The sequence below is a fragment of the Macaca fascicularis genome, chromosome 4 (genome assembly GCF_037993035.2).
Source record: "Macaca fascicularis isolate 582-1 chromosome 4, T2T-MFA8v1.1".
Lineage (NCBI taxonomy): Eukaryota > Metazoa > Chordata > Mammalia > Primates > Cercopithecidae > Macaca > Macaca fascicularis.
This window is the reverse complement of record NC_088378.1, coordinates 7,806,025-7,825,178: the sequence shown is the minus strand read 5'-3', so window position 1 is coordinate 7,825,178 and position 19,154 is coordinate 7,806,025. Positions and strand designations below refer to the sequence as shown.

At 46.8% G+C, this 19,154-nt stretch overlaps 1 protein-coding gene across 4 annotated transcripts in view; it reads left to right on the top strand.

The window, feature by feature from the left end:
- Positions 1 to 14,550, top strand: part of PACRG (parkin coregulated) — a 593,702-nt gene extending 579,152 nt beyond the window's left edge. For 2 of the 4 annotated variants that reach the window (XM_065543176.2, XM_065543174.2), the window contains 2 exons: positions 4,812 to 4,932; positions 5,833 to 14,550. In XM_065543176.2, the coding sequence (XP_065399248.1) occupies positions 4,812 to 4,932; positions 5,833 to 5,917 (206 nt within the window). In that variant the 3' untranslated portion in view covers positions 5,918 to 14,550. Of the gene's footprint in view, positions 1 to 4,811; positions 5,480 to 5,832 lie in introns of those variants that run through there. The other 2 variants (XM_045390383.2, XM_005551492.5) reach the window with 2 other exon arrangements.
- The last annotated feature ends 4,604 nt before the right edge of the window (positions 14,551 to 19,154 follow it).

Genomic DNA, 19,154 nt, shown 5'->3' with positions numbered 1-19,154 from the left:
TTCCAGTGCCTTCAATAAGGCTTTCATTTCCAAATAACTCCTTTGTGTGTTACTGTTCATACAATGGCTATATATTTACCATTTAAGAGTATTGCCCCAAAACATAAGAGTAAGAAAAATCCAAATTTGAATTAAACTCTCCCTGAGCCTCGCAGTGGCCGTCACACAAAGTCTCCTGCTTTTCGTGTCTCTAGGATCCCCGAGTGTCTTGACTACAAGGAACCGTTCAGAGTTCTCAAGACGCAGGGCTCACTGGCAAGCAAAGCGCCACAGGGGACGCACAGCGGGTGGAGGCTCTGGAAGGAGTGGGGTGCCTGGGTCCAGACGTACTTCCATGGGGGAGAAAGTGACCACTGCATCCTATAGGAAGCGTGGCTAATTAGGCTTCCTCAGCTGGATGGCAAGCTCCCCAGAAGGCAAGGGTCTTTTTTGTCTGGCATTGCACTATAGCGCGGAGTAGATGCTTAGTCTACAGGGAGGACAGCCTGTGAAATAGCTGCAGCTGCTGCCACGACCCACGGCGTTCTGCAGGACGGAGGAGCAACGCGAGTAACGTGGGAGTAACGTGGGAAGACCTCGCTCTGGCCACCAAAGCTGTCCTTCCTTTCTGGCTTTGCTTCCCTCACCTTCGATCTTTTCCTTTCTCCTGTAATAGTCATCACTAAAGAAAGTAGAAGAAAGAATGAAGTTTGCACACAGTCTAGAATTGAACTGGAGAATACATCATCAAAATCCTATGTCATCCAAGCCTTTTGCTGGTCTGTGTCCACAGAGTGGCGGATATCTTTGTGAAATGTAAATGTGTCAGGTGCAGCTCCCCATTGCGGTGGCCCTCGGTAACAAGGGGTACGACTGTCCCTTCACAGCCCCAAGCTGAGTTCACGAAGCAGGGAGGATGCCATTGCTGGACAAGAGACCAGAGACTGGGATAGACACATGCGTCCTAGTTCTGAAGAAAATGGCATCCAGAAAGAGAAAACATCCAGTGGGCACAGTTTAAGGAGGTTTAGATAGAAAAATGAGTGTGCATATTATTCATGCTTAAAGAGACTGCTTACATCATCAAAAATACCAATATTCAGAGGAATAAATGCACTTAAAATAATTTTTAACCAAGAACAACTTTCAGGCAGTAGGTCGCATGCCTCCTGCGTGGAGGGATCTTCACGGAAACTAAATCCCTTGTTCTCCTCCGCCTGCTTGTCATCCTTCCAGAAGCACCAAGTCTGGTTTAAACCATTGCTTTCGACCTATTTGTTTGATTATAAATAAAACATATCTTTTCCATCATCAGTGTATATTTTCTAGCTGCCAGACATAAATACACTCCTTGCTTCCTAAATTGAAATGTCATTTTCCTCATCAGAATTGGCAATTGTAAATAACCGTTTGGGTTTGTTTTTTTTTTAAATGTCCTATTCTCACAAATGTATTTTTGAACAGTGTCGCATGTATTTAAAATGGTGAGTTCGCACTTAATCACCTCAATTTCAGGCTCTCAAAAAACTGTCAATATAGCAGGTTTGAAATGGAGACCTCATGACTCACCTGCTTCTCAACACAATTAGACCCCAAGGGTCATTGTTTCAGCATGAAAAGTAAGGGAAGTGTTCCTTTTTTGGCCTTTTCTCTACCCCAATGATACACATTCTGCAACCACAAAATATTCCAACTCCAACTCACTTTTTGAATAAGCAACTCCTATTGTGGTTTGTTCTTTTATCATTTGAGGTTATACAATGTGGAAAAACAAAAAAGCTACATAGTTTACTTACTCCTACAGTCAAATATTTTTTAAAAAGTAAGAACATGAGCTAAAGTTCTGCTTGTCATTGCTGCCTTCTGGGGCAGTGGAAAAGCAGGTGCCTTAAGCTTTCCGTTGTGTGCAGATCTTCCAGGCCCTTTCCCTCTATCAGGAAAATATGTGTGTCTCCTGGTCTATTGAGCTCTTGACCTTCTGACTAATATACCAACAAAAGGCACCGTTTATGAGTGACTAATGTATGTATCTTTCTCCATAAGGAACTTGATCACGGCTGCCACAACTCAGCATCATCACCAACTATCTTTTCCGTGTGCCCTCCAGGGATTTGTGCAATGGGCTGTCTGCCCTACACAAACAGGCCATACCACCATCTCCCTAGGTCCACCTCTTTCGTGCCTAGGAGGAGTTTATCAGCTATAATTTGGAGAGAAGGGGCACACAAAGATGAGCCCGACTCTGAGGGGACATTCGTCCCTGCTTTGGTTGGAATCTGGGAAGCTGAAGTTGTTTCTGTGAAGCACGTTCCCTGCTGCTGACCTCCCCTGTCATGCAGGGTTCTCCCGCCAGCACCTCTGTTCAAATCCCCTGTTGCTTTTCGTCCTGCCCGCCTTCTTCCTTTACACCTGTGACAAATGTCAACAACGCCTCCTCCCAACACAAGCTTCCTCCTCCTCTCTCAATCCAACTCAAAGCCCTTCGTGGACGGCTCCCTGCAGCGGAGCCACAGGGCTTCATCTATCCCTTGCAGCCATTCCCACCTGCACCTTCTCCCACCTCAGAACACCATGTCAATCTTAAGAAATACAAACAGAAAAGCCAGTGGATGTCAAAGGTGTATCTGTTTACATGTTTGTTTTTACAAAGTTTATCGTTGTTGTTTTTCTAAAAAGCAATAGGGCAAGAACCCTTTTGTTTAAAAATCTTATCTTTTGTTTATCTGATATATTCTTTTTGTTTTGTTTGTTTGTTTTTGAGACAGGGTCTCACTCTTCGCCCAGGCTGGAGTGCAGTGGCGCGATCATGGCTCGCTGCCACCTCGACCACCTGGGCTCAAGTGATCCTCCCACCTCAGCCTCTCAAGTAGCTGAGACTACAGGCGCATGCCACCACACCTAGCTAATTTTTTCATTTCTTTTATAGAGATGGGGTCTTGCTGTGTTGCTGTGTTGCTCAGGCTGGTCTCAAACTCCTGGTCTTAAGCAATCCTCCCACCTCAGCTTCCCACAGTGCTGGGATTATAGGCATGAGTCACTGTGTCCGGCATCATCTCTCCCTCTCTCTCTCTCTGTTCCTCTCTGTCATTCATACATGTATGTGTGTATATATATAATATTTTGTTCTATATATTTGAATATTTGGGATGATCGAACTTTAAATAAATTGAAATCCAGCTTTACCTGTGACAGAACAAAGACATGTACTATGAGGAAGGAAAAACCCACCTAATTGCAATGGCTTTGTGAACCATTTTAAGGTCATTTATTATGAATAAATGACATGCACTACAGTTGTGTGACTCCCAATCTGTTTTTTTCTTCTGAAAATCAGTGTTATATCTGCCTGCCTTCACCCTCACCAAAAGAAATGAGTAAGGATAGCAATTTATTGTATGTATATCACAGAAGACAGTGATATTTCCCTAATAAGTTTCTGGAAACATCAAGCAAAAGAACTGCTTCCCTATGCTGTGTAGGATTGTAATTGTTATATTTATTCTGGTCTGAACCATTACTAAGTCTTTTTTAAATGTCTCAGATGACTAAGGAAGAATAAAAGGTTGGAAACACCATTTTTCCCTCTATTATTTTCACATTCAAACAAAATAAACATTGTGGGTCTACAATTGAAATATGAATCAAATGAATTCTTTCTCTAGTGAAATGCACATTTTCAAGTTGCACTGAAGGTCCCTGGCCCCGTGGCACCCTCTAGGCCTGAGCTGTCACCCTCATCCTACTGGGTCCTCCCAGCCTACCTGTGCACTTTCCTTCCACCACAGATAAGGCAGGACACATTCATGACTTGCTTGCTGGGAGAATAAATGTCGCTGAAGCCCTTGGTTACCTGACAGTGGAATACAACAGAAGCATGGAATGACTATCATTAGAGAAAACAACTGTGGGATGTCTACACGCAGAATGGAAGCTAAGGGGCCCCATTTTTGTCAGACTCCCTCACCCTTGGTAACTCCTGCAGCTTGGATACAATCGCATATCTCTTTTCTAAGGGATTCGAGATTGAGTTTGTGGTATAGAGGAGAGGCTGTTAGCCATAGGTTCCTGGCCTTTGAAGGCCATCCTAGAAATTGCTTCTCTCCTAGCACCTGAGAGGCAACTGAAGCGATCACTTCCAGACCCTACATCTGACACACCTCCCTAGACTTGGGGACTCCAAAACTAGCAGTGACACAAACTCCCTGCAAAGCCCTGACTGACGAATAGCTGCATCCCAGCACTGAGTGATCGTTCGGGAGCAGCCAGGGCACGAGAAGCAGCTTCCTCCTGTCCCACCTGCACCTGGAATGAGCAAAATGATTTCAGGGAACTGAACACTTGGGTTACTGGGATTCAGGAGAAAGAGTTCGCCATGTGTTCAAAAGCAGCAGAGACGTGGGGTGGGGGCTAAGCCTCATTCCAAAGCAGATCCATTTTAAATCACAAGGAACAAACAGCCTGATCTCACAATAGACTGTTCCTTCTAAGGACACCGTGCTGTGATTTCAGAAGACTCAGGGCCCGAGAGAATACTCTGTATATAACAGATCAAGAAACAGAGTCCCTGACTTGTCCTCTTTCTTGTAACTGTGATTCACTCGCTGTTGTTTACTCCATTATTCCTTCATTTTAGATTATTTTTCATTGGCTCCAATTTGGGAGTTGGTATTTTTGTATAGTTGCCACTGCTTTTAAAACTCTTCAAGATCGTGTAAAAATCTTGCATGTTTGTGTCTCCTCATAAGCATTCAGAGAAAATGCCTAGACTGTGTAGGACTTTTCGGGAAATTGCGGAGAAATAACTGCCCTCTTTGTGTGTTTGCATGCACCAGTGAACTCCGGAGATGGCATTGACTACAGCCAGCAGAAGAGGGAGAACATTGGTGACTTGATCCAGGAGACGCTGGAGGCCTTCGAGCGCTACGGAGGAGAAAATGCCTTTATCAACATTAAGTACGTGGTCCCCACCTACGAGTCTTGCTTGCTAAACTAACAGTGGCAGCAGCTGGGACTTGAAGCCTCCCGTTGGTGTTGGGATCATCCGTCTCTGCTGCTTTTAGCATCTCATTCCTTGTGACTTCCACAGCTTTCTTTTCTACAGCTGCTAAAATAGTGGCTTATGGGCCATTGGACTGTTAGCCCTATTGAGAGCAAGGCTTTCCAATACATAAATAGTGCCTGTTTCTTAGATTACAATAGTGTACTGTGCTTATTTGTTCTATGAGAAGAATTGCTTCTTTATACAGCTCCGACAGAAGCAGGAGTCCGAGTGAAACCTTCAGTTGTATAGACAATAAACTATAATTTTCATACGCAATTCAGCAATTGCTGTTCTGTGTGTGCCTGCCCTGGGGGTGATGTCAGAGGTTGTAAGGGAAGAGTTTATGCTGACTGCTTAATAGGTGTTTGTCATGGAAGAGAAGCATCGGTTCAGCAGTGCCTCTCTAGCAGCTGTGCGGAATAATGTGCTTTGACATTCAATAAAACTGTTGAATCTATATTCCAATTACAGCAGGAAATTTTTGCAGCCCATTATAACCTCAGCTACAGTTGTAATTAATGCCTTTAGCCTACTAGGGATCTGGGCTTCAGGGGCTTTTCAGTTTATATTTGGGTGCAGGTAGGGGAAGACTGGGGAGGGGACGGGGTCAGGGTTACGTGTGAAATGTAACTTGGCAAATATGTTTAAAAAAAAAAGAAAAGGCTAGCTTGAATCCTCGTCTCTCCGTATGGCACACTGCATCTCAGGACCTGGTGTGTTATTGACAAAGTGTTATCTGGAAGTTTGTTTAGGGTTTTTAATTATTTTTGAAAATGACTTATATGTATCTTAATGATTACTCTTTCAAACAGATCAGAATTCTTCCTTGGCAACTCTTCTTCCTTGCTTCCTCCCACTAGTTGGATGACTTTTCATAGCACCATGCAGTGGGTCTGATGGCCGTATTGGGGATTTTATTGAGACCAAAAAGGCAAAAAGCAAACAAACAAAAAGACAAAAGACATGCACTTTTTCATTCAATTGAAAAAGAAATTAAAAAATGACCAAAGAGAAGAGCAACTGTAAGAGAGTCAGCCCTGGATCGTGGCTCTTCAGACATGTCAGATGGGAGCTTCAGGCATTTGAAACTTAGCCCAGAAAACTTCATAAAGATGGAACACTGACTTTGCACACTCGAGAGATGCTGTAACTGCTTAGAAATACATAGCCGAAAGTATCTTATTCCTGTAGCAAAGTGAAACTTCTGCATAAAAGTGAAGAAATGAGGCCAGGTATGGTGGCTCATGCCTATAATTCCAGCATGTTGGGAGGCCAAGGCGGGTGGATCAGGAATTCGAGTCCAGCCTGACCAATATGATGAAACCCCGTCTCTACTGAAAATACAAAAATTAGCCAGGCGTGGCAGCATGCGCCTGTAATCCCAGCTACTTGAGAGGCTGAGACAGGAGAAATGCTTGAACCCGGGAGGCGGAGGTTGCAGTGAGCCGAGATCGTGCTGTTGCTCTTCAGCCTGGGCAACAAGAGCGAAACTCCATCTCAAAAAAAAAAAAAAAAAAAAAAAAGTGAAGAAGCGAAATGTGTTTCTTCATGCACTATGCATCAGCCTCCAAACTGTTTTCACTATCTAAGGCACAAGTTTCTAAAGGCAAACACCAGTTTTGAAAATGAGCTCATCGTCCATTTCCCCTAATTACTGTCTCAGCATGTGAAATCTAGCAGCTTAGGAGCTACCATCCTGTTTCTGTAAGCATTGTCTACGGTGAAGGAAGAGGCATGATTGGATAAGACAAATTGACTTTGTTTTTTGTCTTTTGTTTTTTGAGATGGAGTTTCACTCTTGTTGCCCAGGCTGGAGTACAATGGCGTGATCTCAGCTCACCACAACTTCTACCTCCTAGGTTCAAGTGATTCTTCTACCTCAGCTCCCTGAGTAGCTGGGATTACAGGTGTGCACCACAGTGCCTGGCTAATTTTGTATTTTTAGTAAAGACGGGGTTTCCCCATGTTGGTCAGGCTGGTCTTGAACTCCCAACCTCAGGTGATCCACCCACCTCGGCCTCCCAAAGTGCTGGTATTACAGACATGAGTCACTGCGCCTGGCCAACAAATTGACTTTGATGCACAATATTTGGTAAAGGCACAGCTAGAAGTAGACATCCACAGATTAAAGCAGGTTATTCTGCAAACTATGACATTCAATTGCGTCCATCAGCTGGCATCAGTGAAACAATCAAAAGGAACACCAAAGTCTGTAAGGTTATTAGTTAGAAGGATCACGGCTTGTTGGCGCCTTTGAAAGCTGGTACTGGAATGGCTCTGACCCGGCTCTGCTGGGACATGCAGAGGCAGCTCTGGCCACTCACTCTTCATTATACTCATGAAAACTGCCTGGTATAGGAGCAAGAAGACCTGGCAACTTAGCCAAGAGCCCTAACTTTGGAATTAAAACATCAGGCTTTGGCCAGGCACGGTGGCTCACGTGCCTGTAATCCCAGCACTTTGGGAGGCCAAGGTGGGCAGATCACCTAAGATCAGGAGTTCGGACCAACATGATGAAACCCCCATCTCTACTAAAAATACGGAAATTAGCCAGGCCTGGTGGCAGGTGCCTGTACTCCCAGCTACTCGGGAGGCTGAGGCAGGAGAATCGCTTGAACCCGGGAGGTGGAGGTTGCAGTGAGCTGAGACTGTGCCACTGCACTCCAGCCTGGGTGAGAGAGCAAGACCCCGTCTCAAAAAAATAAAATAAGGCCGGGCGCGGTAGCTCAAGCCTGTAATCCCAGCACTTTGGGAGGCCGAGACGGGCGGATCACAAGGTCAGGAGATCGAGACCATCCTGGCTAACACGGTGAAACCCCGTCTCTACTAAAAAATACAAAAAACTAGCCGGGCGTGGTGGCGGGCGCCTGTAATCCCAGCTACTCGGGAGGCTGAGGCAGGAGAATGGCGTAAACCCAGGAGGCGGAGCTTGCAGTGAGCTGAGATCCGGCCACTGCACTCCAGCCTGGGCGACAGAGCGAGACTCCGTCTCAAAAAAATAATAATAATAAAATTAAAAAATAAAATAAAATCAGGCTTCATTGACTAGTTCTGTCATTTATTTGCTCTGCTGCCCTGAGCAAGATATTTAACCTCTCTGAAACTCACACGGCGTCAGCTGTGAAGTGGGGATGCCCCATGCGTGCTGCAGGCTTATAAGCTGTAGGGGTAACCTATGAAAAGTGCTACCAGAGTTTGTGGTACCTGTCGAACTTTTATTTCAAAGAAAAACAAGTACAAAAGATGACTAGTGTCTACCCGGGCAGAGCAATACGTATTTGAAAACTCCTCAGACAATACGATGCTTCTTACGTGGCAGTGGTGAGTTTCTTGTGAAAAGAAGATAATTTTGCAAAAACCCAAAATAACTCTATAGATAGGATCATGTTCTCTGGAAATTAAAAGGCAAAATAAAACCCCCAAACCCACAATTTTGTGGTTTTAATAGAATTAGAAAAGGCTACTTTTTCCAATGGTCAGCCCACCCAAGTCTGCCTTCTAAAATAATACCCAGGTGTCCAGCCAAATAATTTCTGATTAACTCCACGGAGAAGGAGGAAATGTCACCAGGTTTCCGGCCTCTGAGCAAGACAACAGCTTCTTCCGCCTGCTACATTTATACACTGAAACTGCCTTTCAAAGACAGCTAAAGGAACGGAATGATGAAGAGCGGGAAATACTGGGGACTGGGTATTAGGCAAAGGTTTTTGTTTGTCCTCTTAGGACTGTTACATTTACTCGAAGACACCATTCAGGTGTTAAAGTCAGTTAAGGGGGAGGCAAGGAATGAGACCTTGGATGCCAGGGTAGAGGAGGTAGGTGGGAAGGCTGGGCCTGTCACTTGGGAGCTGGACAGCCTGGAGCGGGTCACTTAGCTTTCCTCGCCTGCAGGACAGCCTCTCTCCCCAGGTCACTGCGAGGACACGACGATAGATACTGCAGCACAGTGGTTCTAGTGCAGGAGTGGGAACCCAGCAGAACTGCTTTTGAAGTATCTTTCCACCACTGAGTAGCTGTCCTGTGACCTTGGGCAAATTATGTAAATGCTCTAAAACTCAACTCCCTCATCCAAAAATGGGCTGTATGATGTCGACCTTGCAGGTTGGTTACAAGCGTTGCACATATGCATGCTTGTCCAGGGCTCCCCGAGGTCCATGGCTGGGTACCCGCGAGGATAGAGGGATGTTCCTGGGGAAGCAGCCACCAAGTGCCTGGAGAAAACAGGTGATCTATCATCATGTGGTCCCCTAGGAGAACGGGGCTCTAATGTCTGCTGAGCCCCCATGGGCCGGGGTGGGTGGTCTCTTGTCCCTAATAGGCCCAAGTGAGACAGATGCCAGGATTTGTAGCCCACACACCCTCCTGGAAGTCATCTCCATGGGCACACTCCTGACTATGAGAGTATCCTCCCTGGCCCGTCGGGTGGGAAGAATGGCACGTGATTTTTATGGCCTGACTCTATATGAGAAATGTCAGTCAAAAATGGACATTTTTGGAGTTCAGACCAGGCGTGGTGGCTCACACCTATAATCCCAGCACTTTGGGAGGCTGAGGCAGGTAGATCACCCAAGGTCAGGAGTTTGAGACCGGCCTGGCCAACATGGTGAAACCCCCATCTCTACTAAAAACACAAAAAGTAAGCCAGGCATGGTGGCGACAGCCTGTAATCCCAGCTACTCAGGAGGCTGAGGTGGGAGAATTATTTAAACCTGGAGGCAGAGGTTGCAGTGAGCTGAGATTGCACCATTGCACTCCAGCCTGGGCAACAAGAGCGAAACTCCATCTCAAATATATATGTGTATATATATATGGAGAGAGCGAGAGAGTTAAAAAACTCTGTGAAATGGTTACATCCTTAGAAAATATTATTTTCAAAGCCGAAGATATCTTAAACAACAACAACAAAAAAACCCCTTAAGTTCTTCTGGGGTTGACCTCCATGAGATCTCTAGCAAAGTTTCAGTATAGGTCATGGGACATCTCAGACTGCTAATTTAGAGAAGCTAAGACTAAAGAGTTTTAAGTCTGTTTCAACATGCACTGCCTCTTTTACTTCTTTTGGTTGTTTTGAGATGTTCATCACGAGCCTTTTGCAAGCAAAAGCTGGGAGGCTCAAAGACGGATCTTCTTTTAAAGAAGTAATATATCTGGGGAAATGCCTCATGGATATTTTTCTAAATATAAATTTCGATTCTCCGATAGGATTTTAAATGGAGTCAAAAGCCTCAAATGCTTTCTAAACAATTCCCTCTATGAAAGCTTCCTTCGTTAGAAAGGTACCCATTGATCAAAGTTTGTCCAAAATGTGACGTTTCCAAGATACAAGGAGGCTTTGCTTTCAGCAAAGTGAAACTGACTTTGACCAAGTTCCTATTCACACCACGTCGATTCATGTCCACCAAACATCCAGGGGCCAGAGGGACCTTGGCGGTCACACAGCTTGTGGGTCAGCAGTGCCTAAGTCACACAGAGGTAACCAGGGCAGTACCCATTCTCCAGGATCTGCCACCTCCACACAGGTGTCCACTGGAGGCTTGCTAGGCAGCTCCTAAAACTCCATATTCTTTTTCAGACCAAGAAAGAAGAGTTTCCCAAGCACAATCAACCCCATTTCTGTTAAAATCACCTGTTGGAAGGGACTTAAACTTTCTATTACCTTTTGTACACTAGATTCAGTATTTCTTTGCTCTCCAAGGGAGACTGAGGAAGTCTCTTGTGTGCTTGGAGGGAAAGGTCACTTTAAAATGGGCACTCTATTATGATTATTTGTAATCATGACGTTGTAATACAAAAGGAACTATCAACCTCTTCTCTGTCCTGCAATGGGAAGACAATGATACAAGTATACTTGGCTTAATCAAGAGCACTTTGCAACAAGAAGATACGTATTGGTGTTGAATCAGATTCTAAAAATATCTCCCATCATCTTTGTTTCTTTTGCAGTCTTAAATGTGTGAATGCATGCAAGCTGCATGGGAATCCAAAACAGAAGTCAAGCTTTGTTTTGGAGAAACCCTAACTAGCAAACCCTAGTTTGCTCTCCAGTTCAAGTGCTGGTGATGATATTAAAGAAGCATGTAGTCGCTATAGAAGAAAGTTTCCGAGATTCCTTCCATGGTTGCCTCAATAAGGAATGATTCTATTCCTTTTGCTCACACAATCTTATCCAATTTTAGATCTCACTACTGACATAGCTCGGTTCTTCTTACAAGTAACTTGGCAATTACCCAATTCCCGTATCAGTAGTTAATGACATGGACAGAGATGTGGTGGGAAGCGCCCTTTGCACATTGATTGATTTGCATTTCTCTGTTACAGAGGTTGACTTCTGCTTTCCCCAGTGGGAATATTTGTAAGGTACTTGGATTCTTTATTCGTTTTTACTTTGCCAAGTTTCTGTAAGTTTAAATCTGGGTGAAAGGATTTGTTCTCTTCCTGTGCTTGATAAGTGTAGAAATGTATTACTTTAGTTTCTTTTTTATTTAGAAATTATTGGGAAATATTCCCCAGCCTTGCCTTAAGAATCTGTTGGAAACTCTGCACCCTCTACCCAGATAAGTGCACGTTACACACAGTATTTTGAAGATAATTTCAGGGCCTTTACAGATGTTGCAATTCCCATGTAAGAAATGGCAGTGCTTCCATTAAGAGAAGGAGAAGAGAGAATGTACCGTCCACCTGCTTAGTGACAACAACCCACGGAGCCTGAGGGCCACTGCAGTAAGGACAGGCCGCGTTGTATGGGAGGTGTGTGCATGCTGAGACTGGATTGCTCCTTCTCAGTCGCCTTTGCTGCGTCCCTCTCCTCTTCCTCACCTCTAAACACTGCAAACCTCCCAACTCGAACCTCCGCCTCACCTCTGTTTCCACCAGGTGACCCGACCGGTCCGGCGGATCCACATGCCGTCTGTGCACGGCTGATTCTCACATTGGCTCTCTGGCCCCAACTTCCCCAGGTGCCTGCTGGGCATCTCCCCCAGGATGCCGAAGAGATCGATCCAAACCGAATGCACGGACCCACCTGCCTCCCGCCGCTCTCCCGCCCCTGCACCCTCCCCACGCGGAGGGCTCCAGCTCAGTCACCAGGCGCCCACGTCACCACGGGGGCCAAAATGCCAGGATTCATCCTCTTCTTTCACGTCTCCACCCAATCCAGTACAAATCTTGCGTGCGAAACCTTCAAGATCTGTATCTGACCAAGTCCCAGCCCCTCCTCCTCGCTCTAGTCCAGGTCCCCAGCTCCCCTAGCTGACCCCCAACCTTGCAGGGGGTGGCGGGATCCTCTACCTTGAAATCAGTGACCCTTTAAACGCCAGTCAGGTTCCCATGTTCTCAACCCTCCAACGGCTTCTGCCTCCCAGCTGAGGCACATTCCAGACCTCTGCCGTGGGTGACATGCGGCCTGAAGGATGTGGCCCTGGTTCCTCCTGAGCAGTTTCTGCCTGGCAGCGTTGGGCCCCTCTCTGGGCAGAGGCTGCGCCGGCCTCGTCCCTGCTCCACCCGCAGGCGCAGCATATCCTCCCTACAGAGTGGTGTCTGGACGCCCCCACGGTGTTTACTGAGCCTCCTCCCTCCGCTGGCCTCACTGTGGTCTCTGCTATACCTCAGAAGGGCCTTCCTTGACCCCATACCTCTTAGTCTCTGTCCCCTATTGCTTTACTTGCTTCAAAACATGGACAAGTGGCTGACCGCAGTACCTATATGCTTGATTTTTCACTTAGTTCTTTATCCTGTGTCTCTACCCTAGGGCGTGAGCTCTGTGAGAGCAGGGAGCTCCTTTCACTATGACATCTCTCTCTCCAGGAAGCACGCCCTGGGCCTGGTCAGCCTTCAAAAGACATTTGTTGGCCGGGTGCAGTGGTTCACACCTGTAATCCTAGCACTTTGCGAGGCCGAGGCAAGTGGATCGCCTGAGGTCAGGAGTTCGAGACCAGCCTGGCCAACGTGGTGAAATCCCTTCTCTACTAAAAATACAAAAATTACCCGGGCATGGTGGCGCTTTCCTGTAATCCCAGCTACTCAGGAGGCTGAGGCAGGAGAATCTCTTGAACCGGGGAAGCAGAGGTTGCAGTGAGCTGAGATCCTGCCACTGTACTCCAGCCTATGCACTCCAGCCTGGGCGACAGAGTGAGACCCCATCTCAAAAAAGAAAAAAGAAAAAAAAAGGGTGGTGGGGAACATTTGTTGAAGAAATGACTAAGCAGCCCTTATAAAAGGGTTCAGACAGGCCATAGTCAAATAAGCTTGGCAGAGAAGCAGAGGTACCCTTGCACCCCACCCTCCTGTCTGACTTAGGCAGGCGCGCTAGGCCTTGCCCTCCTGTCTGACTTAGGCAGGGGCGCTGGGCCTTGCCCTCCTGTCTGACTTAGGCAGGGGCGCTGGGCCTTGCCCTCCTGTCTGACTTAGGCAGGGGTGCTGGGCTTTGGAGCGTGTCCTGTGTCAAAGGTACTGCTGTCTTGAGGGAAGAATTATCAGCCCAAGGTAAGATTCCATGGAGACGCTCAGGCTTTGGAAAACACAAAAAGATGCTGCTTTCGTGGAGAAAGGTGTTCATGATTCTGTTTAAACCAAGTCAGAGGAAAGTATTTTAAATATCCTCCAAAGCTCCTGGAAATGCAAGGCCCATCTGTTTGTTCAAAGACAGACCAACGTCCTTCTTGTGAGCTGCAGCCTCAGCAGGGGTCCAGTGCAGGCGCCGTGTCACAGACTCACCATCTCCTCCGTATTTGTCACTGGGCTCCTCCGGGGACCACGCAGGACCTGAACTAGATGATGGTCACTGAGGCTGCAAGCCAGTGTGCAGACGCCTTCCAGACGCTCCCCCGCCATCCAGTGTGCCCCGCAGGGGACTCCATGCAAATGGCCTATTTACATTCACATTCTCAGTGAGACCAAAGAGAAGGAGACCAAGTGTCCTGACCCCTCTGACAACCAGTTGCCCCAGCACACCCTAGATCAGCGGTTCTCAAAGTGGGTTCCCGGGACAGCAACCTCAGCATCACCTGGGAGCTTGGGAAGAGGAGCTCATGTTCCCGGGGCCCTCCCTAAAGCTGCAGAATCAGAAACTTTGGGATGGGGTCTGTCGATCTGTGTTTGGACAAGTTCCCCAGTGACTGTGACACACCATGAAGTTTGAGAACCACCGTTCCAAACCAAGGCTTCTAACTGCATGTTCATTCCCAGCCATTTGGAAGGCTCAGCTGAAAGCCAGTGAGCCAGAAGCCAGGGCTCCACGGATCCTGCTTTCCAGAGCGGCCGTTCCCGCCGTGTTCCATTAGGCAATAGGGCTCTTCAGGGAAATTAATTGAATGTTGGCTTCAGGAATCATTGGAAAACTTCAGCTTCCCTCGACAGGGAAGCTGACGTCTACATCGTCCTCAATCTAGAACAAGAATAATAGGTGTACCTTAGAAAAATGTGGTTTCAGTCCATCAGTAAAAAGCCAGTATTGTAAAAACCTATTATCTTTGCTTCAAGTGTTATCAAAAAATAATAATAATAATAAAATAAAGGCTTAGAAGTCTCACTGTTCAACATGGCATTTCCAAATAGTCAATGTAATTGTCATCTTTATATTTGAAACTTTTTTAAAAAATGAATCATTTCCATTAATACAGAAAGAAAACTTTCTAGTGGAGGCTCAAAATTCAAAGAATCAGGATCAGTTCTTCTAAAACGACTTACATATAATCTCGTTTGCCAGACACTGAAGTAAGACGTCTGTATTAGCATTTTCTCCATTGCTGCAGGTTTCTGTCTCTGTGGGTTCATGAAAGCAACCTACAGCCAAAAGTATGTCCACATACAGCAAACCCACATGCCACTTGATTTCATTAAATGCATAATAGGGGCATTCTAGAACCAGAGCTTTAAATGGCCTTTTTGTCTCCTTCCTCATACATCTGGGGCAGTGAACATGACATTAAAATGCAGCCAGAAAAATGTCCCATAAAGAACTTTATTGACAAAAAGGTAAATTTTTAATAACCCTTCAGTAGGCTTCATTCAAGAGGGGGTAATATGTCATATGAGTAGGATTTTTACAGCTCTCGTAGGAATTCCCTGTATTAAAAGAATGTTTGCAGTTTAGAGAGAACCCAACTGCAAAACATTCCTGAACGGTGACAATATTTGTCTCCATCTAATATTATGTGGTGGATCTTTGTTTGTGGAGAGTGGAGAGGCTATGTCCTGCTAGAGTGATTTTTCCCTCAATTCAGGACTCAGCAAATATGACCCAAACAAACAACCCAATTGATTAAAATGCTTTATTGGGAAGGAGGAGATTGAGTCTTGGGGACATGCTTCAATAGCTACTCCCGTCACCAAGACGGCAAAGGCCGCATCGCTGACAAATACCACCACGACTCACGGAAGAGGCTGAGGAGTCCTGGCCGAATAATGCTTTATTCTGGAAAAGATCTGTACGAATCTGCACAGCAGTGAAAATGTGTGGACGGCTTCTGTCTCTTCAGCCGCAAGGGAGGCCGCCCTTCATCGCAGGAGGGAGGCCCGCCCTCCCCGCTGTGGTTGCTGTGGAGCTCAGAGGGGTGAAGGCATGTGGAAATTCACAGCACCATGCCAGCCTGCAGGACTGGGAGTGTAGTTCCCACTAAAGAGCAAATACTGTACTGTTTTTCCAAAAAAAAAAAAAAATTAAAATCTGAATCCCAATGTTTGTTCACAGCAGGGCTGTAAAACAAGTAGACAAAGATCTCAGGGGGCTTTGTGACAGCATGGTGGATTGGAGTTAAAAGAGGTGGTGTCATTTGGATGCACAGATAGTCTAGGCGAGCCTTGTGAGCAGAGAAACAGGACTCCAATCTAAAACACAAAATGAGGGCTAGAGACGGGTTCAAGGCGGAGAGTAAAACCCTTTGGTTAGGATTCCAGGCCAACTAAACTGCAGCTCTGCCTCTTACTCTCCAGCCTCACTTTCTCCATCTGAAAAATGGGAGGGAGGCATTGGAGGTATTTTGTGAAAATCACTTAATACTGTGCTGACACTTAATCTTTCAATAGAAGATATGCGAAACGTATGAATATAAAATACGATATAAACAGAGAATAAACAAGATGAACAGAGGCCAGGCACAGTGGCTCATGCCTGTAATCCCAGCACTTTGGGAGGCCAAGGCGAGTGGCTAGCTTGAGGCCAGGAGTTCGAGACCAGCCTGGTCAACAGGGTGAAATCCCCGTCTCTACTAAAAATACAAAAATTAACCGGGAATGGTGGCACGCACCTGTAATCCCAGCTACTTGGGAGGCTGAGGCACAAGAATTACTTGAACCCAGGAGGCAGAGGTTGCAGTGAGCACTCTAGCCTGGGCGACAGAGCAAGACTCCATCTCAAACAAAAACAGAAACAAAACAATGTGAACAGACACCTATACACACCACTCTGAAATCCCAGACAAGCTCATCTTAGACGATGTGGCCATTCGGATCATCCGGGGGAACAATGCTGTGACCAGCCTGCCTTCTGTGACATGGCGCCAGTTTCCAGTGTCATGCAGTTGTCACAGCCCTGACCAGGTCCCATGCACACCATGGTGGCCAGGCCCGTTTGTTTATGGCTCTGAAAACCAAGGCATGAAACTTTATGTTTTCCACATTACACACCTGAGAAGAGATGTTGGGTGTTAGTACAGAATACCAGAAAGCATTTCGTTTTAGCCACAGTGAACGTAGACTCTATTACTTTGAAGTTTGTTTCCTCCGCATTTTATTGATGAAAATGTCAGCTTGGTTCAGTCCACCCTTCAAAGACGTGTGACTTCTTTTATTCACAAACACCCCCCATCTCCTTGCTGCCGTCAGCCACACTGACTATCTTCTGTTTCCTGTGTTCCAATGTTACATTCTTTTTTCAGAGACCTCTCAGTTCCTCCTGGTTTTTAAAACCTGATTGATCGTCAGTGGCTGGACAAACACTTTTTAATTTCCCAAGAACCACAGACAAAAACCAGGGTGAGAGGTCACTGGGATTTAATCACAGATGAGATTTAATCTGTTTATTTTTAGCTTCTTTATGAAAGTTGTCATTTTTTTTCCTTCAAAGCTACACAAGGAACCCTACCTGTGTGGTTGGAGTGTGTTGAGAATGCCACTTGTCCTGTGCTTAGAGGGTTATGATGAGGTTGGCTCACATTTCCTTGACCTGACTCGGGATAGAAGCTCACCATGGCCATGCCAGCCATCTTCCCCTCCCCAGAAGTGAGGTGATATCATTTGGAGATTTATCCCCACCCAGTCTCATGTTGAGATATAACCCCCAGTGTTGGAGGCGGGGCCTGGTGGGAGGTGCTTGCATCACAGGGGCGGATCCTTCATGGCTTGGTGCTGTCCTCACCATGGTGAGTGAGTTCTGGAAAGATCTGGTCCTTTAAGTGTGTAGCCCCTCCCTGTCTTGCACCTGCCCCCACCATGTGACCTGCCTGCTCCCACTTCCCCTCCTGCTGTGAGTAAAAGCTCCCTGAGGCCTCCCCAGAAGCCCAGCAGATGCCGGCGCCATACTTCCTGCACAGCCTGCAGAACCGCAAGCCAATTAAACCTCTTCTCTTTGTAAATTAGCCTGTTTCAGGTGTTTCTGTACAGCAGTGTGAGATAGGTGCAACATATGAGGACACCCTCCTGAGCAGTGCCCTCAGGGAGGGAAGGACACAGGGAGTGCCCAGCCTGTGCACCCTACCCACAGGCCACAGTCATGGCTCTGTCATGGCGGCCTCTTTGTGGTTGGGTATCTGGGTCTTCCTTGCTCTCCCATTTCCTCTTCTGCTGGGTTTGAGCCTCCTGGTTGCTCGCAGGGCCACTGCCCCAAGGCAGTGGGAGAGGAGCCTAAAGCAGCCTCAGGAGCAACCAAGGGCCTGGGACATGTGGGTGGACAGGGTGAGCAGAGGCCAGAGGCCAACATGAAGCTCTGGGCTCTCTGTGGAGATTGTTATGGCTGCTCACAACAGCCTGTTGAAGCAGCTACGTTGTCTGGGGTAAATACCCGGGGTTCATTGTCTCACACCAGGAAAACTGAGGACACAGACACACATGAGGAGTTTAGGAATGGAGGTTTAATAGGCAAAGGAGAGAGAAAGAAAGAGAAAGGAAAACAGCTTTCTCTCTAGTGAGAGAGAGGGGACTTCTCAGAGGAAAAGGCTGGCCAGCAGATGCTCTGGATTTTACAGTCAGGTTTGAGGAGGTGGTGTCTGGTTTACACTAGGGCTTACAGATGGGTCCCATCAGGTATGACGTTTATATAGCACAGGGGTAAGGCTGGCCACCCCACCCTAATCTTATGCAAATGAACTTTCCCGTTGGCCAGGCCATCTTGTCTGCCCCTTACTGTACACATGGCTGACAAAGAGAAGGGAAGATGGAGCCACCATCTCAAATGTGATTGGCACAACTGCAGGCATCTATGTCTGCAGCTCGATTTTACAGGCTGCTCTTATTAGAAAGGAAAAGAATTTGGGCCTGCTTTTCATGAAAAGGAAAACCATACTGAGGACTTCCGTACCCTCACTATCTGCCTAAGTAATTTCTTCTTCACTCCTGTATCACTGTAAGGCAGACATCACTTCCATCCTAGAAGAGAAAGCCTGCATGCGGGGAAGTGAAGTACTTTGCCCGCTCCATCTGTCCGCCACACACCAGCCTAGAGCTGGTGCAGCAAGGCCAGGCATGTTCTGCGGGCTCCAGGAACAGAATCCCACCCGCAGCTGCAGGGCGCACACCCAAGGTCCTGTGTGACAGTGAAGCCCGACTCAGGGCTGCTTCAGTGCCTAGGACCAGGGAGACGTTCCTGCTCTCCAGAAGCTTCAAGAGGAGTGAATGGCCACAGTCAGAAATGCTCAGGGACTTCCATACTGGGCAGGAAGTTGGCCCACCCAACCCCAGAGTCCCTTACAACCCTAACATTCCCTGAGTGCACGCAAGCAAATCGAACAGTTCAATAAGTTGGCTGAACTGCACCAGGCGCAGTGGCTCACACCTGTAATCCCAGCACTTCGGGAGGCCAAGGTGGGTGGATCACTTGAGGTCAGGAGTTTGAGACCAGCCTAGCCAACATGGCAAAATCCCATCTCTACAAAAAATACAAAAATTAGCCAAGCATGGTGGCGCATGACTGTAATCCCAGCTA